Below are 22,708 nucleotides of genomic sequence, written 5' to 3' on the forward strand. Positions count from 1 at the left end.
CGCTGTCGTCGCTCCATAAAGCATAAGCGTGTCGTCTTTTGTTTACCTCTTTGCCGGCTAACTTCCAGGTGACGCGCTTACGTTTGGGATGAGTAAAACCCTGACATGTGGTTTTCCTCTACCTTTGCTGGTTTTTTTCCCATCTTTTTCCCGCCGCCCTGTCTTTTCTCCGCCCTGTCTATGAGCCGCCGAACTCTGCAAGCAACAGTGCGCGAGAGAGACCGACGCTGCGTCCAAAACCGCATACTTCCATACTATATAGTAGGCGAAAAGCACTACTTCTCATACTCTTTGCCTACTATATAGTATAGAAATAGGCTGTTTGGGACGCAGCACGAGTGTGTTCACTCCGCTCCGCGCTTAACTGAAGTTTTTTTTTCTTTTTTTTAAATTAAACATCTCTGTGTCACGCGACACGACGAATCGATAATGAAATTCGTTGCCAACACTTTTAGTAATCGATTTTTATCGATTTAATCGATTCGTTGTTGCAGCCCTACAGCAGAGCCTCTCGTACCTTATTGCTCACTTAACATTTTGATTATTTTAAAGTGTCTATAGGGTTCAAATAATTTTTGGGCTACTTTTGTAGATAACTGTTCCACAAGTGATGGAGTCAGAGCCGCATGCTCAGAGTCAGCGGGGGATTTGTGAAATGTATGAAAATCTCTTACCTCACCATCTGCTTTGCCAATGGGTGAGTGTAGGATGAAGTCAGGAGGAGCAACCACATCGACCAACGCCACGGCGTCATCCTTTAACTAAACAGATTTTAAAAGGTACTTTCTATTATGTATGTTTATGTAGATTAGCTGGCAGAACATGCACTAAAAACACCAAGGTCATGGGTTTGGGAGCACACAGTCCAGTTTGGATATGGCCACATTTATAAATGTAAATACTTTCATTTTTATTGCACTTTTTAGTGAGGCTGTCTACATAAATTTGAACTACAGCTACTATAAAGCCCACCTGCCCACACAGAGTGAGAATGGCGGTCTGAATGAAGTCGACCGGTTGTCGGCCAGAAAAATAACCTCCTAGAAAACACAAACAATCCAATTAAACTCAAAGAATTCCACTCATGTCCCTTAACATCAAATGTGTATAGAAAGCCAGGGTAGCAATCATTGGCTGACCTTGATACAGTATGGCCATGTGGTTGGTGATGGACCACAGGCCGTAGAGAGCACATAGACGCCCAAGAACTGATCTGAGACCAGCTGGAGTCTGTTCATCTTCAACCATGTCATGAAAGCGCTGCAGCACCATGTGTTCAATGTAAGCAATAGCCAATGAACGACAGTAATACACCTAAAGGCAGAGAAAGATTGAGTTTAGGTCCAACAAACCTTTTCACAGAAAGCAAATTCAAACAGGCATGTCCAGTAATAGGGTGACAGCATTGACAGCACAGCACAAATACACAAGTTACCAAGACAGTGTGACCTACATAAAGACAAGCCAGGAAGTGACGGTACAATAACAGACATGACACACAGAAAAAACACTTAGTGGGATGGTTGGAGAGAAAATATATATATACACACACACACAACCACAGCAATGTACTTGTGTCTGGTTGCTAGTGAATGATGCGTTGTGTTTAGTAGTTGACTTTTTTGTCGGACAACACATGATGAGCTCCGACGCAAAAGCCGCTGAATGCCACATCCGTCAATAATGACATAAAAATATTGACCAAATGCTCTCAGTGCATATTATACGTTCATCAAATACTTATTAAATACAAATACGTATTATCGCTTAAAATATCGCTTCGTTTGCAGAATCTGTTAAATGCCACACCCCCTTTTTCAGCAAAATCCTCTAAGTGCAGAGAAGAATGGGATGAACGACGGTGACACACATCAAAGTGCAAAAGTTTTTATGAAGTTTATTTAACCAAGTTCGGGAGGAGCATGGTCATGTAAATTAGCCAACCAAACAGCAAGAAGATGTGTCTATGGCTGCGTCCGAAAACTCTAAATTGCTGCCTTCTGAGGCAGCTTTCCAAGGCAGGAAGGCATCAAGGCATGTCCGAATTCAATGTTTGGTTTACTTCCGGTCTCCTGAGATACCTATGCGTGGGCTTACAATAAGAATGTGATTGGTTGAGCCCGGTCGAGTTCGAAAAAATAAAATGGCGGCCAAGGACGCGACTGGACCACCAATTTAGTTTAAATAAAAGGTAGATTTTCACTTTTTACACCTTTTAATTGCATTTCTAGCGAGAAATTAGTATTGTAGTTTTCAAATATGTGATTAGTTATCACAAAGGCGCTCTCTGTTTATATTTCAAACACGCTGCCTTTGAAGTGTGTCCAAAAGTCTTTCTTTGAGTTGCCTTCATGCCTCCGAAGTCATTTCCTCATGAGGCAGCGAGGCAACGAGTCACTGCCTTGAGTTTTCGGACGCAGCGTATATATAGCTGTCCCTCACCTTCGTCCTGTGACAGTTTTTGCAGCATCCCTCCACTACCCCATCGCCTCACTCTTAACTAGTACATCTATCCCAGTTTATCATCAAAATGTAATTTTGACACACTATTTGATGAATCATGCACAACAGAACTACAAACATCCATTATAAAAGTAAATATGATGAATTTGGATTTAATAAACATGGTGTTCTGCTCTTTGTTTCCATTTTGTTTATTCCTCCTAAGATAAGTGATTCAATACAGAACTCAATAGGTTTACTTGAGGGTGGAGACTCAGTCTGGAAAGTCTCCAATATCATTATATCATACGACCTTTTAACTGACTGCATGTTTATATGAGGTTAGACCCTCTTACCAGCAACACACCCAAACATGTGCTTTCACTTCATTCTGCTTTATTACTGTGTTTGACTTGCTGTGATGCTTTTACATCAGAAACGTTATGCTAGTAGTTTTCACACATTTTGAATGCGACTTTGACCCAATGAAGCAGTTTCATAGATAGACATACTGTAGACAACTTCTAGACAGTAGATGTATACATCTAAATGAATATTATATGACCCTTCAAGATGTGAAAGTCAGACAGCAGTTCTTTGAAATGCCCGGTGTGAGCAGATTTGCAGCTCAGTGGTATAGATATTAAGTATAGGGATATGCTTGAGCCAAAGGCCTGTTTAGTGTTTAAAACATATTTGAGAAACCAGAGGTCTGCTCTACATTAGATGCATTAGAGTCAAAGACTGGGCGGTACTTTACCGAAGATATAAATGGAAAAGATTAGAGTGCATTAACTCCATTAATCATTCAGATACTGAAAGATTAATAACATATTATTAACATAAGAGTATTTTACTCTATGAAATTTCACATTAATATCTACTTGATGAAATCTTCCGCTTACTGGAAATACCTAATGCCTAATCTATATTACCAAACGCAATAAACACAGAATAAGGCTGCAAAATCTATAAAAGCTATCAAAATTTTACAGATGTACATATCGCAATAGTTTGCAGTAACTGAATGATTTAAATTCTTTTAAAAGGTTATTTAGTCAAAGTTTAAACAAAGAGACTGGCACATGAATGTTAACGCTTTGTGTGCTGTTTTACTATGTATGATTGTTATATAATTTTCAGTTTTAAAATATATTTTAAAGAGCAACTATGGTCCAATTCACGTTTTTACATTTCCTTTGGTGTGTATTAGTATGTTAATTATATGCACAAGGTAAAAACCCCAAAGTAAACGATGATGTGAGTTATCGTCTCCAACGTAAATCTCTTTTCTTGGACTACAACAAACACACGGATTGTAGGCAAAAGTTTACTTCCTGGGACTGTTGACGTGGACACGGCGGTCATTATCATAATTCCTCTCGCTTTTAACTCACAGCCTGTAAGTTAACTCCTGTTAGCATTGCACTGTGAGCGAATCTTTCAAACATGGTAAGGAGCGTCAACTTTCCGGCTGACATCAGAGGTATTCAGGCCAATCACAACGTAGAGCTGGCCAATCAGGGACACAGCGCTTTTCAGATCAATAAGTTTTGTGCAAAATCAGAGCGTTTGAGGCAAGCAGGATATCTGGAGCTACAAAAATGTACTGAATGTGGAAAATAATGAGTTTTTTTAACCATAAACCACACAAGCACATTGTATTATACTAAATACACAAAATAACTTGTTTTTAGCAATGAAATAGGTGCACTTTAACGGAGGGATCTAATGGTATTTCATGCATTCTGAGCTGGATTCTCTTTACCGTTTTAAAGAACCGTTTGAACGTATGATGGAGTATTTCTGTTCCGAATGCACTTGTCGGGGTTTGTACAAGTTTCGTAAAGTTTTTTTCAACTACTGATTCTGTTGCATAACAAGTGCTGGAAGTACAGTGGAAGTCCTTATATGGGCACTTCACCCGGAAGAGCGCACGCACACACCAACCAAGAACTGACACGATATCAATGGTCACCAAAGAAGTGTGTTTTTGTTTGTATCACACATTGCGCTTTTTAACAATAAATCTGTCTGTAGTTGTTTCCTGTATCATCTAATTAGCAGAATAGCAGGGCAATTTTAAAAGCCTAAAGCTTGATTTATAGTTCTGCAAAGGACCTATGCCATACACTATATGCGTAGGCTGTGCATAGCCTAAAGCAGTGGTTTTCAAACTGGGGGCCGCGAGATGGTGCCGGGGGGCCCCAGTTTTATGACATTTAATGAAATACATTAGTTTATCATGAATTCTGTGTAATTAAACCTAAAAAAATAAGGCTACTAACCAAAAGCACTACTTTTTTATATTTTAATGTTTTTTTTATTAAAATGTTTAGTTTTATAAAATTTTTTTTTCACAAATTTTGTTTGGGGGGCCGCGAAAGAATGCACCATACACAAGGGGGGCCGCATGCTGAAAAAGTTTGGGAACCACTGGCCTAAAGCACACATCTCCAAAAATGTAACAACGGGTCCGTTCTACGCAGACCGCAAGTGTTGTGATTGGTCCGCTAGAGCAGTGGTTCCCAATCCTGGTCCCCGAGGCCCCCCTGCCAGAGGGTCTGGGATGTCTCCTTGTTGAACACACCTGATTTAACTCAACAGCTCGTTAGAGAGACATGTTTACCATTTTTGAAGGAGGCTGATGAGTTGGATCAGGTGTTTTAAATAAGGAGACATCTAAAACTTTCTGGCAGGGGGGCCTCAAGGACCAGGATTGGGAAACACTGCGCTAGAACCCATCCCGCCTGGTCAAAAACATGCATTTTCTCATACACATTATGCTTGCGACTCTAAAAACAAATTTTTTTTGGTTTTGCCTTCACTCTAAAAATGTCTGGGTTATTTTTGACCCATAATAGGTATATATTAGACAGAGCACACCGCTGGGTTAAAATTGACCCAATGCTGGGTTGTTTTAACCCAACTGTTGGGATATTACACCCCATGGTTGCATAACATCAATCCAACACTAGGTCGTTTTTAACCCAGCATGTCTAATATTTACCAAAAATGGGCCAAAATAACCCTCATTTTTAGAGTGTTGATACTGTGTATACACCATGACATAGCCGGAGTGGACGATGCCTACTAGCGAACTGCCTACGCAGAATTAGGTCAGGATTAAAACATACCTGGCTGTTGTTTCGGGCCTCAAAGTCTCCCAGTCCAGAGGATTTCTCACGCAACAGCTTCTCCTGGCTCTCACCCAGCAGAAAACACACCAGCCACTTATATGCCGCAAGAGGTACTAAGAACAAAATGTCAAATGTTACAACGATGTTAAATAGACAGTCAGATTCTGCATAACATTGAGAAAGAGTGTGAAATAAAGTTTGACTTTAGAAAATATTGTGTTAGAAACATTGTTGAAGTGAATTAATTCAAAAGGATTAGAGCTCTTATCCACAAAATAAACATTCAGATAATCAATGCAAGGATAAGCACTGCCGGGTGACTGGGATGGGAATTCTAGAAGGGGATTCTCCAAACTGCGTCTGTTTTTCTGGAGTTTGGTGCATGCACACATTCGATCATAGATTAGGTATCTGGGTGGGAACCGTGACTAAAAAAACTAGGTGTCTCATATTTTGGATGGTTGAGGGATTTGTTGTTATGACTCGAACTCTGGGTCCAATGACAGAAGGATTTCTGTGCATTCAATCATATTAACAGTATGACGAAAACTTTTATCCAGATCAAATGATCAAATACACAAACCATTTGTGTGAACAGGACAGGTCAAACCGAATTGTTTAGCTTTGTTTGAGAAAAAAACGAGTGATTCTCATTAAATTAGACTTATGAGGTGTCATGAAACATTTATATAAAATAAGTAAATGCAAGATAAGACTATCAAAATAAGAAGCATACAGTTACAAACATCTCTTCACGTATTGGCACATGATTTCAAATGACATCATACAAACCAATTTTGTTGTTTTTTCCACATTTAAAGGGACAATTTTCATTACCGCAACGTGTCCATGACTGGATTTGGGTTCTTTGACATGGAAAATTTATAATTAAAAAATAAAAAAATAAAAAGCTTCAATGCATGTTATACTATAAACATTTACAGTAAAGAAACATGTGGTATTTGGTGATCATTGGTAAATTTAGAATATAAATGTGTCCAAGAAAAATTTCCTCATCCTCCGCAACAATTTTCAATCATTGTTTAAGCCCTCAAGGAACTAACATTTAAAAAAAAATAGTTGGAAGCAGTTCTTATTTTTTTCTCTCCAGATAAAAGTTGACATTTTGTTTGTCATAGTACCTAGACAACTTTTTAGTTCTCATTACCGAAACATGAGTTTGTAAATGCATATATTTCTTATATGTGCAAAAAAAAAATGGCTTCAAGTGCTTTTTAAAAAAATCTGATGCTGGACACCTTCTAAGTCTGGATTTCGTGATAATCACCCAAACGTTTAGAAACTAGCTTTCTCATCTTCTAGTTAATCAGAAAACAACCCAATTGCAATCCAATATCAGCTTTTCATAACAGAGTTAAAGGGATAGTTTACCCAAAAAAAACAAATACTATGGAAGTCAATGGTGCTTAAACTTTTTTTTTTACAAACCTTCCTCAAACAAAATGTCTTCCTTTGTGTTCCGCAGAACAAAGAAATGTATACAGGTCTGTAACAACTTGGGTGTGAGTAAATGACAGAATTTTCATTTTTGTATGAACTATCCCTTTAAATACTGATGCACAAACATCTTCACGATGCTTTAAGTAAGTTTAGAAATGAGTATGATTGTAACATCTGAAGTTAATCTGTTACAGGTAAAGAATGAGAACATTCAAGTCTTAATGCAAAACAGCTGATAACATGAGATACTCTGTGTAACAATATTAAACTTGTTATAGCTCCCCTAGGTCATTTTGTCACACGATGAGACCGGTGACAAAGTCAGTTTGACTCCAAACAGTCCACCCTCCCTGCTCGACATATTAAAACAATGATCCTCTGACCCCTGTAACCAGGCAATGGTGAGTTGAGTCATGAATGATGTCAATAAAGCAAGCAGATGTTTTGCAGATGTGCAGCTCGCTTTAGGATGAAAAACTCTCCCACTGGAGCCGAAAGGAGTGCTTTTTACAGTAAACCACACAAAAACACAGATTCATACATTCTCTTTGTGTTAGGTAGAGGTGTGGTTCTCATTATATTTAATTATGAGGGACATTTTATACACAAACATCTCAGATTACACAAAATACGACAAAGTAAAATTTGATATTAAAGGTGCCAAAGGAGGCATTAAAATAATATGTTAAATTGTTCTGATATCTACATAGAGGGTATGTGGCTTTATTAAGTGCAAAAATTATCCAGAAACGTTTTTACAACTAGGAATGTCCCAATCCTACTTTTTCATTTCTGATCCGATACCAGAATTCTGTATATCAGCCTATAACGATATCTGCCCGATTCATCCGTCCGCTTCACCAGTGCATTAACCCAGTTGCGAGTAAGTTACAGTGTTTCTGTGAACTAAAATAATGTTGAACTCTGCTCTGATTGGCTGTTTCTCAGAGCAGCTCTTTTGAGTAGCTTAGTGTGCGTGTAAACAGACCTTGGGCTCCATCTTACCCCCGGCGCAATGCAGCGCAATGCGAGACGCAAGTGTCTTTCGCTAGTTTCCACCCTAATTTTCACGTTTAGCGCCGCGTTGTTTAAATAGCAAATGCATTTGCACCCCCTTTTGCGCCCATGGGCGTTCTGGTCAGAATACGAGGTGTGTTCAGGCGCATTGTTGGCGCGTTGCTATTTTGAGGCAACTAAAATAGACTACGCCATTGACCAACAAAAACCTGCTCTAAAGTCTAAAGTCAATGGCGCAATGTGTTTTATGTTATTTAAAGAGCGCATTAGTAAAATGCGCCTATAAACGGGAGGACAACGCGGGTTTGCTTATCACAAAGTACATGAATGTGCAGCAGCCAAAAATGCTTTTAAATATGAAAGATTAAAGCATTGAATGTAAAAGATTATTATTGAGTCTCTTGGACATAAATGAGGACTAATTATGAGACGTAATAAGGCGCAAAGAGCTGCTTCACATGTAGCCTGGTAAGTAAAAAAATGCTTTCCTTTGAACAAATGCATCTGTTTTTAAATGTTTTTTTAAATGCTACCTCACGGATTTATTGTATATGATGACTCTGTACCTGTGGATATGGTGAGATGAGAAACATTTTTAAGTAATGCTTAATGCTAAAAAAACGCTGTCCAAAGTGCTGAAACGTGAGGAGAGACGTTTGTAAATTCTTTATCTCCTGTTTGTTACAAATAAAGTATTTTTAGAGTACAAACCTTATCTTACATACTTGTAAATAATGTTTTGATGATATTGGATAGCCATACATTTAAAGCAATTACAAGCCTGCTTTTTACTTCCATGACTAAAAGAAAACGGGTTTTAAAAGGTTTTAATAAAAAAATAACAATTTCAATACAAGTGAAAAACAACACAATTATTTAACATTAATCTTAAACCGGGGATCTTCTTCCTCCGCTTAGTTTTTCAGTTTACAAAACCCGTCATCTAAATAGGGATTAGACATAGCGCCAGCGCAACTTGCTTTTAAAGGGGATGAGAGCTGAGTCTCTCATTGGTTTACTGCACGTTACGCCCAAAATACTCCCATTACAATAGGACCAACCCTTTTCGACCATGCGCTCGGCGCACAAACCATTTGTCCCGTCGTTAAATTAGCAAAAGTGGATTCGGACACGCCCATTTAGACGTTGCGCTGTACGCTTTAGACAAGTCACTTAGATCGTTAAAATAGGGCCCCTTATGTTTGACCGTGTATCAGACAAAGATACAGATTTTGAGAAATAATCAATTATTCGTAGATTGGAAATGGACGTTTCTGAGTGGTAAGTTTGAGTTTTTTCAGTATGAACCTGAAAAACGTAACAGTAGAACTTCAGCCGTAACACTAGCATGTAGTATTAACTAGCATATAGTGTAACTCAGCAGACATAACTTTGTTTTTAGCGTTGTAAAAACGTAATTATAAAACGGGCAGTTCTGGTTCTTCGTTCTGATTGGTTGAAATGCGTTCTTAGCTGTAAGAAAATACCCCGGTAACCCCACGATTCGGACCCCATTACATAGTATCACTGCACCACTATTGCTGTAGCTTACTGATTTATGAAAATAAACAGCACATTCTTTAATCATATTAACATTTTTTCAACAATTCCACAATTATTGATGATATCCAGATAAATGTCAATAAATATTGTTGCGTTATCTCTTCAATTAAGAGAAAATCGTTTCCCTGAGGAGTATTAACCCAATCCCAATAATATTTGTACTAATATAATCACAACTGATTTGCGTTTTATTTTATAAAGTCCTCCTATGCATATAAAGTAACCGTTTTATAAAAGCAATAAGCCCCGCGAAGACGTGGTGTTACAGTGCATTTTATAACAGCTAAGGGGCGTTGTAGGCACGGCGCGAAGCCCAACTGCTTCTTGGGGCTTATTGCTTTATTAATTTCATGTGTAATTTAATATTGGGGGCATACATCACGACTTTAACAATACAGTCTGTGTTATGTTGAAATTGTCTTGTTTTTCCAGCAGTCTTTTGCATGCACGATGTTTAAATAAGAAGGAGGAACCAATCATGTTTGAGGATTAGGATTTGTCATGTCCATGTACAGAACTCTTATTATTTATCTATGCCTAGATAAATACAGCTTTATATGCTACAGTACCAAAACATGAGGGTCCGTTTGTTTATTTGGGTTTGGGTGTAAATGTATAATCAGATAAACTGTATAGATCAGTGCTATAGCATTGCATTAGCACCACAAAAAGTCATAGGTTCGAACCCAGGAAACAAACATACTGATAAAAATATATAATTTGTAATAAATGTGACCGCCAAATGCATAAATGTAAACGTAAGGTGTATACGGAGTCTGGAATATATTAAATGAATAATAGAGGAAAATCAATTTATCAATTTTGTAAACTGCTAGTGCTATAAATCTGGGAAATTTCCATTTTAAGGCACATGATGTGAGGGACTAACACAGGTTAAGTAAATGCTAGATGACTGATGTGGTTAGGTTGGCTGGTCACATATGTCTGCATGTGTTTTGGTGCTATGGAGAATCTCGAGTTAATGTTGCATACCGGCTGAGTTCATGCACTCTTCCACTGAGGCAGCTGTGAACTTGCTTTGCAGAATGCTGCTCATGTCCTTTAAGAAGTTTACGGTCTCAAGAGGGGATTCAATCTTTCCTTTACCTTGACAACAGCAAAAAAAAGTAAGGAAGAGAGAGCGATCAAGCAAGCAGGAGAGAAACTGAGATCCAAAATCTACCATGTACACTACTATGCATACTGTAAACAATTACAAAAGACCATTCAAATAACTTTTAATCTTATTTCTATCTTTTCTTTCACTTCTGAAATGACATCTTGACTTCAATCTTGGATATAAAATGTCAGATAAGATTAAAAGAGACCTTGTTGTGTTTGCTGAAGCATGCTGAGCAGGTAGTTGCTGGTCTGTTGTAGGAGAACATTGTTATCACCCTCATACGTGCAGTTTGGGTCGTTGTCGTTGCGCATCTCTCCCAAGCGATTCACTGAAGACAGAAAGATCAGTGAAAGGATAAAATGTAGGTATATTAACCCAAATAAAAAAAATCTGTCTTTATTTACTTTCTGTCTTTATGTTTTTTCAAACCCACATGTGGGTAGTTTGTGTAAACACATACAGTATAAATAAAAAATAGTATATACTACAGTGGTATGAAAAAGTGTTGGCCCCTCTCCAGATTTCTTATGTTCTTGAATATTTGTCACACTTTAATGTTTCAGATCACCAAACAAATTTAAATATTAGTCAAAGATAACACAAGTGAACACAACATGTTGTATTTAAATGAAGGTTTTATTATTAAGGGAAAACAAAATCCAAAACTACATGGCCCTGTGTGAAAAAGTGTTTGCCCCCTAAACCTAATTACTGGTTGGGCCACCCTTAGCAGCAACAACTCAGCCACACTGGGGGGTTTTCAAGCATGAACCGCCTTTTTAAGGTCATGCCACAGCATCTCAATAAGATTAGGCCACTCTTCATTTTGTTTTTCCTCAGCCATTCAGATGTGGACTTGCTGGTGTGTTTTTGATCATTGTCCTGCTGCAGAACCCAAGCTCGCTTTAGCTTGAGGTCACAAACAGATGGCCAGAATTTTGGTAGACAGCAGAATTCATGGTTCCATTTATCACAGCAAGTCTTCTAGGTCCTGAGGCAGCAAAACAATATTTTCTGAAATGCTGTTTTACGTTTACGGCAGACGTAATGGGACACACACCTTCCAAAAAAGTTCAACTTTTGTCTTGGGGATCCTCAAGATGTTTTTCAGGCAAATCTGAGACGGGCCTTTATTTTCTTTTTGCTTAGCAGCAGTTTTCGTCTTGGAACTTTGCCATGCAGGCCATTTTTGCCCAGTCTCTTTCTTATGGTGAACACTGACCTTAACTAAGGCAAGGGAGGCAAGCAGTTCTTTGGATGTTGTTTTGAGGTCTTTCGTGACCTCTTGGATGAGTCGTCGCTGCGCTCTTGGGGTAATTTTGGTCGGCCGGACACTCCAGGTTCTCCACTGTTCCATGTTTTCTCTATTTGTGAATAATGGCTCTCATTGTGGTCCGCTGGAGTCCCAAAGCTTTAAAAATGGCTTCGTAACATTTTCAAGACTCATAGATCTCAATTTCTTTCTCATTTGTTTCTGAATATCTTTGGATCTCAATATGATGTGTAACTTTTCAGGGTCTTTTTGTCTACTTCACTTTGTCAGGCAGGCCCTATTTAAATGATTTCTTGATTGCAGGTGTGGCAGTATTAAGGCCTGGGTGTGGCTAGAGAAATTGAACTCAAGTGTGATAAACCACAGTTATGTTTTAACAGGAGGGCAAACCCTTTTTCACACAGGGCCATGTGTGTTTAGACTTTGTTTTCCCTTAATAAAAAAAAAAGTTTATTTAAATTTGTTTGATGATTTAAAACATTAAAGTGTGACAAATATGCAATAACATAAGAAATCTAGAAGGGGCAACACTTTTTCACACCATTGTAATACATATATTAGAGTTAAATATATATGAGTTCAGATGCAAACCCTTCTACTTTAAGTGTGTCTTAGTTAGTGTTTAGGCTCTTATGATTAGGTTCAGTACTTTTAATGTAAACGCAATTAAAAGGTTATTAGTCAGTAATTAAAATGCCCTAATTTCACAAATGTCACTTTAGTCATTTCACTGGTTTTAAACAAATTTGACAGTCTTTTGCTGCACAACCAATAGCATGCAAAAAAAACTCAACTAAGGCAACTAAAACACTGAAAATGATGAAAGTCAAAGGGAAAAGAAGAAAATGAACCATACATTGATGCTGTGATCCATGTGGCTGCCACATTCAGGTTGTATTCAGGTCCAAGTACTCACAAGGGACCCAAGTTTTAATGTGATCCATGGTTGTTTCTCATTTGTGTTCTGTGCACTTTGAGGACTTTGCTAAAAAACCGACATGGGGTTTAACTTTCAAATACCTGTCTGTTCTCCTGGATTTCCCTTTAATCGTCACCTGGACTCCAATTCCCATAATCTGTCAGTTCTTATGGTTAGGGTTAGTACCCCCAAATCAGAGTCCTGCACGGGTCCATTTTTGGAGACCCCGCCCGTACCCGCAAAGTTCAGCAACAGATCCGACCCGTCACCCGTGATAATATCAAAATTAAATCCGCACCCGCCCGGACCCGTTAATATTTGGCCCGTTACCCGACCCGTACCCGCATAAATCACACACGCTAAAATCAATCCAATTAAAGTGCTTTATTTTTTATCTCGTACCTCTCTCAACATCACAACAGCGTCATGAGTAGGCTAATGAAACAGGCTAAAGTGCGCTCTGTTTTGTGCCATTTAAGTAGCCTATCGGCACAAATGGAACCTGATAACTATACAGAAATAGACATATTAATAAAAAAACAAGAAAAAGAACAACCTACCTACACAACCCCTGCTGTGCACCTAAGTCTCGTCTCGAAATGCTTTCTAAGAGAAGACGTTCAGCTTCCGGCTATCAACAGCAAAACTTTATGCCAGAGTCCAGCAACGCTCGCTCCAACTAGGCTACGAGAAGAATCAACAAACTGGTCGCGCACTGTTGTAGTGGTGGTGACGTGATGGGTCAAATGTCATATCAAATGTTCCGCGTGTAATGGTAATTAAGCCGGCGGTCAGCGTTTTTTCCGCGCTCGGCGCTGAGCGTCGAGAGTTGAAAGAGATTAAAGTTTGGGTGAAATGCTCCGCTCGTCAATGTCAGTTGTCAGTTGTCACACGGCCGTCCAATCACAGTGGAGGAAGGGCGGGACAAGTATCACAACAACAAACCGGCTCACAGCTTAAGTATCACAGCTAAAAAGCGCTTGGCTGAAAAAACAGCCGTGTTTCAAAGTTTGGTGTGCACATCCTTAGACATACAAATTTTGCACATATTTTTATTTGCACTACTACCCGCCCGCGCGGAGTTAATTATCCGCCCGCGGCCCCGCCCGTGAATTTTAGGAACGTCACAATCCACCCGTTGGAGACACTTTTATGCGGGTACCCACGGGTACCCGCGGGTACCCGACCCGTTGCAGGACTCTGCCCCAAATTACTCTATGTGTAATTAGAGACACTAAAGTTATGTGATTCCTTATCTGTTCTGTCTTATCTCCAGTTAACAGTCATTAAGTTATCGGTTTGCCTTCGTCACCATCGTCACCGTCTTCTTCACTGTCAGTCACACACAAACCTGACTTAACAGAATTTTCCAACAAAGCCGTATTTTAGAATAAACCGAGGTCGGATAAGGGGATTTGAAGCTGAAGAATTTAATGAACTTATAAAACATGCCTAGAGCATTTGTTTAATATAATTATCTTATTTTTGACTGAGGTGGTGTAGCGGTATTTAGCGGCTTTTGCATCTGAGCTCTTTATATGTGTATAGTATCAATGTTTAACCAAAATGATTAAGTACCAAAAATGACAAAAGTACACTATAAAGCAAAACTGTCACTGTATAAAAAATGTTTAAAAAAGTTTCATTCAATTCTTCAATAATCTTCCTTTGGTGTTCAGTGGACAATAACATGAATGAACATGCATGTGAGAAAATATTGGATTTTTTAAAATTACACAAATTTCTTTTAAAGGATAATTCCGGTATTTAACACTTTGAGTCTCATTTCTGGTTTGTTTTGGATGAACTACAGTGATGGACACAGAAATTTTGACAATAGGTCGTGTCTTGACTTTTTGACTCGTTTAGAAGCGTCTATTGACTGCTTCAGAATGGAAGTCAAGGGCACAAACATGTCTTTAAATGGAATGGAATTTTACAAAATTTACAAAATGCCAAATAAAACACAACAGAAACTGTATTTCGCTACACTACTTGTTTTTATTCATCATCGAATACCACAAACTAATCGGTGAGTAGCACAGTTTTGAAAATGAACGTTATGTGTTGTTTCAATGACATGTTTGTGCATGGCCCTTGACTTCCATTCTGAAGCAGTCAAGAGACACTTCTAAACGAGTCAAAAAGTCAAGACACGACCCATTGTCAAAATTTCTGTGTCCATCACTGTAGTTCATCCAAAACAAACCAAAAATGAGACTCAAAGTGTTAAATACCAGAATTATCCTTTAAGGCATTTAAGTGGTTATGTGAATGCGTTTTATCATCACCAACCCATTATCTTCATTATGCTTAGCTATTTTTGAGGATTTAGGGATTTCTCATTGCAAGGAATCCGTGCCCTCCACATGCTTCCCGACATTCCTGAATGGATCGCTGGGCTATCCACGATCCTAGAGGTTTACTAGCGCATGATATGGCATGAATCTCTCTGCCCAGTTCAGCCTGATAAATGATCAAAAACAACGTACAGTTAAATAGTACGAAAAGATTATTTACTTTTTTTGGTTTAATTTACTGTATATACCTGTCTGTCACTTTTGTCCTTCATCATAAGACCAAGCTGAAATTCCACATAGTTCATGATGAAGGATTTTGTGAAAATCTCCAGCGCGTACATTGCTGCCAGGTATGGAATCAGTCGCCATTGCTGTAACAAAGATATATATACACACAAGACTGGTCAAAAACAAAGCAGCTTACCTTATCTCAGCTTAATATGAAAAGGCAACTTTTAAGTAAGCAATTGGTTTCCCAAATATTGAGTTTCAGATCATTTCCACTGCAGTCAACCAAATGCAAAATACAAATGAATCTTAAACCTGTAGCTGATATTCCAGCACTGGAATCTCTTCATCCTCTCTGGGCCCAAACTGTCTGCGTGTGGCAGAGAAACGGACAGCAACAGTCAAAGCCAGCTTTAAATTGACCAGTGCCATCCGGGTAATGCCCACCCTGCCTGCTGACAGAGCCCCTAAAGACGCCCCAAACCGCTTATTGGGGTCCTGTGAGGGTGTGTTGATAGGACATAAGATAAAAAGATAAAAAGAAACCTGATGATAGCAGCATGAAAGACAAGAACCAGAAAAATATGGCGAAATGATTGCTGATTGTTCATGAATAAAGTTGAAATTATATCACACGTCACTAAAGTAGATAAATCTGCTCTGTTTGTTTTAAGAACACCCCTTTATGTCAGTAAAAGAGGCTGACGGCCTGTACTCAAAAACTTCCTGTTCGTTTCACATGACGGCAAATGAATTCCTTCTTGTACATCTTGCATAGCACAGCTGCTGGGTTAACAGCTGCTGCTTCAATGGTACTTTCCTTTTAGAAAAAACGATACTTGACAGAAACAGACCACAACAGGTCAGTTTCTCTTTTGAGATTTTTAAGGTAATATTCCTGCATTGCAAATTAAACATTTGTTTTATTTAATTTATCAACAAAATAGTTCTTACTTGAAAAGGTGAAATGTAGCGACCATCCGGCGAAACATCTCCAGTTCTGTTTAGTAAGTTTTCCCGTGGAATCCTCACATTATGAAACATAGCAAAACTGAAATGGGGAAAAAAATCAGAAATCACATATTACATATTTCACTGGTACACAATCATCTTTGACTTAATTTCAGTAGACTCAATTTTGTCCATTAATAGATTTCCTTTACATATACCACCATCTAGTGGCCACACACTGTTGTTGTAGATGTGTGCTTTTGGTCCGCAGAAAACTCACCCATTATCCAAACCATTATGACCCAGTTTTTTTCCAATGTCTCCAACCATCACACCTGGCATCGGCAGCAAGGTCTTTGGATCCCTGACCTATAAAATCAGGTTAGATTAAAACACAGCTGTTCTCACAGATCCCATAATAAGAAAATTGTATTTTCACACATACTTGGACCACAAAAGAATGCAGGCCATGACAATTTCCATCCGGTGTGTAGAGCTGGGCAAACAGGCACGCGTGAGTGGCCGATTTCCCCAAATTTCCCACCCAGAACTTTGCTGCTTCAAAATCTGGAGAGTTTATCACAAATTCCTGAGTTTGCAAAAACAGTTTGAGAAGACAGATTAAAGTACAATTAGGTTGGAATGAAAGACAACTTTAGAAAAAGTGCCAACTTTACTAAAGATAGATTTTTTTGTGGTACTAAAATCAAATCCTAAAACATTCTGCCCAACATCTTTTGTCATTTTAAGAAGGACAAAAGTCATACAGGTTTGCAACAACATGCCTACTGCTGTGACATCATACAAGTGAGAGCCTTGTTGGAATGCTTCACATCCCCACACATTCATCTATTTCTCAGTTCCCCACAAAATTAAAATTGACCACCACAAATAAACTGTCTCACATGACAGTTTCTGTACAAACACCGGTGGCGTCAGTCGACGCGCTCCGCTGAGCCTCATCTGAGTTGCATATACGTGGACATACTGTATGCGTCCCAAACGTGCCACCACAAACTGCAAGGCTGGAAAAAAACTGGTATGGTGTTCCTGATTTTCAACCTGTGGATGTTTTTCATCGCTAAAAGGGAGTTTGGGAACTTACAGCAAAGCACAGATGACATCATGTTTGCTTGAGACAGCGCAAGCTAGCACGAAAGTAAAGCTAATCTTTTACATTATATCGATGACGCTGGTATTGACGATTCTCTCAGACCAATCAGTGATCTACGGTGTTTTTGCGTCACGTTTTGGTATAAGCTTGGGTCGCTTGGAACCACTTGTTTGTAAAAACTACTTAAATGTCTAAATATAAGGAAAGCCTAGTCCTGGATAAATCTAAACCCTGTCCGGGAAAGCACCTCTATGGGGCAGTTTCCCGGACAGGGATTAGACTAGTCCTAGACTAAAATAAATTTAAGAGATGTCCAAACTGAAAACTACTTGCAATGACATATCTTAAAATACATAAGTGCCCTTTGTTTTGCCTCAAAATACACGCCAATAATGTTTTTTGTAAGGCATGATTGTTAAAACTGGTTTTATTTCCTAATTAAACTAAGGCCTAGTCCTGGTTTAAGATAATCCCTGTCCGGGAAACCACCCTTATATGTTTACATTTCTCTAATATGTCTAGATGATGTCTAGGGCAGTAGTTTTCAAACTAGGGGCCGCGAGATGGTGCCAGGGGGGCCCCAGTTTTATGACATTTTATGAAATACATTAATTTATTATGAATTCTGTGTAATTAAACCTAAAAAGATAAGGCTACTAACCAAAAGCACTACTTTTTTGTATAATTTAATGTTTTTTTTAATTAAAATGTTGAGTTTTAGAACAGTTTTTTGTCACAAATTTTCTTTGGGGGGCTGCAAGGAATGCACGGTACACAAGGGGGGGTGCACGCTGAAAAAGTTTGGGAACCACTGGTCTAGGGAACTGGGCAGATCATTGCATTTGTCGGTACAGTTAATAGTGCGTGTTTATTGGATATAAAGTGTCAGGAGTAACAAAGACGTACCTGAGTGCTGGGATCATATGTAGCTGTTGTCCTCATTGCTCGTGTGTTGCTACCATGGCTTAGCTCTGTCAATGCAAAGCAGCCAAATGCCTAAAACAGACAGAACCTATATTAACATGGTGCCAGTGCCTTATGTGTTTTGCTATAACTAATGTCTATGCAAAGAAAGCTATTTACTAGCTTGAATTATACAGCAGGTAAATATAAGTATTGCCTTTGTTAGTAATGAAAGCTTCAAGACCCCTGTATGGAGAAACTAGTTGCATGTATTGCTTAGGTGTGATTTTGACCCATTCTTCCACACAAAAGGGCTTTTTACATTGAGCTTAACCCCGTGTTATCTTCGTTCTAGACCCTGCTTTTAATCCTATATTAACAGCCATTCTCTGTAGTCTTTTTAAGCTTTGAACTTTATATTTTTGCAGGTTTTATTTATGCTCTAATAGAAACTTTACGCAGTAACTAAAGTTTGAAAAATGGGATAATGAAAAATGGCACCTTTAAGGTGTGCCCCTAGATTTTCTGCTCATATTTTCAGTCAGGAGCTACAGTACTCCTTGTACAAAAAGTTAGTCTGGAGCCCTGCACACACTTAAAATACAGTTACACATTTGTGAAGAGCAGCAGAATTAAAAGTGAATATCTAAAAAAAAAGTTAAGAGTTACATAAAACGTTACAGCTTGTCACCTTTTTATAATCTGATCTCTAGAATTTGTGAAATATATTGTGAAATCAAAATGGATTCTCAATAAATCAAAGTGTTTAGTTTAAGACTTTAGTTACTCATTATATTATTGTTTCATCATCTTTAATTGCCCTTATTTGTTTTAATTGTTGTTGTTACTTGCAGAGGCGGACACTAAAGTATTTTAACTTTCTACATAAAAGTACATTTTTAAGTGTTCGTATTTTATCAGTGTTTTTCTTTGGAAAACATACATTCCAAAGCATATTATCATAATTTTTACTCCACTACATTTCATAATTTTAAGTTTTTTTTTTTTTTTTACTTTTACTTTTAAAATGTACTTTTACTCAAGAAAAGTAAAAGCACACTATTTTTTTATGTAATGAGGTATTAAATCAATTTTAATATGCAATATAAAAGGAATACACAGTATGATTCTATGCTTTAGAATGTAGTGAACATTTTTGTAAAGTAAACTTTTTCCCAAGACAAGCACAGATTCTTGGAAAATGTATTTAAAATACTCAAGTAGTGTCCACCTCGGGTTACTTGTCATAATCCATGTGTATTTAAGCCCTGTGTTTTCCTTTGTCTCCATCGGATCTTGTCTTTTTATCATCTTGTAATGTTTGTATAGTTCTATGTTCCTGTGTATAACCTGTTGAAATACCGTTTAACCTAATATTATCATACTCCTCGTCTTCCTTGTGTGGCTATCGTGACGGTTAGGTTGTTTGTCACTGGTGGTAGACAACTTTTTTGTCGGTGGGTAATGACATTTTTTCCTCCTGCTACCACCGCAAGTACATTTCAAATCTTAAAAATAACACAAAATGTGTTGTGTCAATAACAACACAGAGATGTGTTAGTTAAGGACAACACATTTAGGGACAACCGTTTAAACTAACACAGAATGTGGTGTTTTTAACACATCTGTTTTTAGAGCGCTGTTAAACGGCAGCAATTTACTGAAACCTACTGACAATATCTTACAAAATCTCTGAGCGTAATAACAGAAAAATGGAGAAAAAAATAAGACAAGCATTCCAGACAAAGAACTCTTGGACCGCTGACAAAGACTAATTTAAAGTAACATGTGCTAAAGCCCTTACAATTAAACATAAAAAATATGCTGCTTTTTATTCTTAGCGTGTTGACATTTTATATTTAAAGAAAAACATCAAATGTGCTGTGAAAATGATATACCCAAGTCCGCTTTAATAAATCGTACACTTTCTTTACTATAGATCAGTGGCATTAACCTACTATCAGTTGCCAGCAATTTCAATAAAAAAAAAGTATATCATATAAATGAATTCATTAATAATTTATTCTGCTTCAAAATAATAATGATTCTTATTATTCTATGATCTTCTTCAAGATCAATAATATAAGTTTAATGACAGAAAGACAAAAAAACTTATTTATTACAATTAATTTTTATTTATATAAAGTTTTCTATTCTTAATTGTCTATTTTCTTGTATATAATTTGGATTCTTTTATACATTTGATTTTGATAGTAAACTGGTTCATTTGTGATCAGTTATTTTGCATGAAGACAACACTTCCGTAGCACATTAGCAAACTTTCAACTGTATTTATTTTTAGTTTGTGTCTTTGCGCAAATGTAGTGGGTCGGGTCCGGATGAATTTTTGTCCCGGTCCAGCCCTGGGCATGATTGCTTTTTTACTACTGTATGTCTTAGCTTTCCATGTCTTTCTGCACCGAATTTTCTTCAGGTCCAATACTTTTGCCTCTGTCATTTTACATGATTACACATAAATATATGGGCATCTACGGTTTGATTTCTTTGTATGTGTGGATTGCATGAGTTGTTACCAATATCTGGTGAAAATTTAGAAATATATTTACTAAAAATGGCGGCGTGTTCAATACTTATTTTACCCGCTGTATCTACAATCTCTATAAATGTTATGTGTCAAAAATATAGTGTACATTTATTCTGCAAATTGAACTTGAGGAGCCATCAATGCACCCCAACAATGAATATTTTAGAACCTAATGGTTTAATATTTTGTTCATAAAGGTAACAACAGAAAGGAACATTTACCATCATATTCTCAATGTCCTGCACAAATTTCTTGTGCCTACTAGATCCCGTGTTCGCCACTGTGGCTCCATACAGCTACCAAGGAAAACATAAAAAACAGGTTAAAAATAGACCAAATGATCAACAAAAATAATCTAAAAGGCTCTAAATTAAAATTTCATGACCTACGGTATTGACGGTAAACTGCAGTGTATTGAAGTGAAGTGAGCTTAGTTACCCCTCTGTTAAGGTTATACTTTGCTCCTAAAGACCAGTCATACATTCCCAGGCAGTCATTCAATGTTGTCAACTTGAAGGGGTTCTGCATGATTTCATCTTGTGTCAGAAACTTGTATTTAAATAACTGTTTACAGCGACGGAAAGTGATCTCTCTCATCTGCTCCAGAGGAATATCCTCACCCGGCTGCCGGGCAAACAGTGGGTCATTTTCCAGAGTCGTGAACACGTGTTGCTGATCAGAGAAAGAAAGAGACAGTCATCAATGTACTGTAGCTCAGCTGGTAGACAATTGCATTAGCAGTGCTAAAGTTATGGGTTTGATTCTCATTGAAAACACATACTGAATAAAATGTAAGTCACTTTGTATAAAACGTCTACCAAATGGATATATGTAAATCTGTCTGTCCATGTACGGATTTTAAACCTTTTTAAAGCTATTGAACTTAAATGCACAAGGCTATGAACAACACATCTTACCTTGAATGCAATGATTTCGTCGCCGTCTAGAAACCGCATCATATCCTTCCAGTTGAATGATGCTTTCTTCCTATAGATGTCCAATGGACCACTGGGAAGGTCTGGAATGTCCTCAGCCATTTTCTCAATGTATTTGGAGCAAGACAAACTAATGTTCTGTACCTAAGCCACTTAAACAACAAAAAGGATTTTTTTCACAATTAGAAAACTTTGATCAACTTAATTTTTGTACCTGTACAACCCCATCAGCAAGGCTTCATCACCACAAATGGATTGCACTGATTTACTTTGAATTTTAATATCAATGAATTCTGTAGGTGAGAAACAGACTTGCTGAATTTTAATAAGACGCCTGACTTTGTTTATCGTTCACAAATTTAAACAGGGACAACTATATGATATTTGTAATGATACTGTGAATTATTTTGCAGTATTTTAATGATTATTGTTGACACATCACAACTAGAACTAAACTATTTCTCAGTGTACTATATTTGACCCAGGGTCATTGAGTGTGAAATTAACCACAATTTGGAAACTTTCCCAGGCACAATTTTTGATTTTGTTAATATTTTTTTCTGAAAACAGACACTTTAAACAGTGAAAGGCTATATCATGCCATTGATCAATATTTACTGACTAAATACTCAGTACTTAGAGAAATGTTGAATAACAAGATGGCAAAAAGTCAGTATGCTATCATTTAGTATAGTCTACTATAGAAAATACTAAAGTATTATACAGGATTTCTTCATATGGGCTTTGGGTGATTTGACATGGAATGACCTCAAAAAAATCCTTTTCAGGCCCAA

General features: G+C 37.7%; 1 protein-coding gene across 1 annotated transcript in view; it reads right to left on the reverse strand.

Moving 5' to 3' along the window:
• The window catches only part of acox3 (acyl-CoA oxidase 3, pristanoyl), a 28,493-nt gene that overhangs the window by 5,185 nt on the left and 600 nt on the right, over positions 1 to 22,708 (reverse strand). Inside the window, exons 2-17 of the mRNA XM_073859306.1 lie at positions 21,897 to 22,066; positions 21,418 to 21,651; positions 21,201 to 21,275; positions 18,438 to 18,527; positions 16,863 to 17,006; positions 16,698 to 16,786; positions 16,421 to 16,517; positions 15,782 to 15,964; positions 15,487 to 15,609; positions 15,281 to 15,404; positions 10,952 to 11,071; positions 10,617 to 10,730; positions 5,580 to 5,695; positions 1,140 to 1,314; positions 973 to 1,040; positions 675 to 761 (exon numbers count right to left, since the gene is read on the reverse strand). Coding sequence (XP_073715407.1) covers positions 675 to 761; positions 973 to 1,040; positions 1,140 to 1,314; positions 5,580 to 5,695; positions 10,617 to 10,730; positions 10,952 to 11,071; positions 15,281 to 15,404; positions 15,487 to 15,609; positions 15,782 to 15,964; positions 16,421 to 16,517; positions 16,698 to 16,786; positions 16,863 to 17,006; positions 18,438 to 18,527; positions 21,201 to 21,275; positions 21,418 to 21,651; positions 21,897 to 22,016 — 1,959 coding nt within the window. The 5' untranslated portion in view covers positions 22,017 to 22,066. The remainder of the gene's footprint in view (positions 1 to 674; positions 762 to 972; positions 1,041 to 1,139; positions 1,315 to 5,579; positions 5,696 to 10,616; positions 10,731 to 10,951; positions 11,072 to 15,280; positions 15,405 to 15,486; positions 15,610 to 15,781; positions 15,965 to 16,420; positions 16,518 to 16,697; positions 16,787 to 16,862; positions 17,007 to 18,437; positions 18,528 to 21,200; positions 21,276 to 21,417; positions 21,652 to 21,896; positions 22,067 to 22,708) is intronic.

Source organism: Misgurnus anguillicaudatus, chromosome 21 (assembly GCF_027580225.2).
Source record: "Misgurnus anguillicaudatus chromosome 21, ASM2758022v2, whole genome shotgun sequence".
Taxonomy (NCBI): Eukaryota; Metazoa; Chordata; class Actinopteri; order Cypriniformes; family Cobitidae; genus Misgurnus; species Misgurnus anguillicaudatus.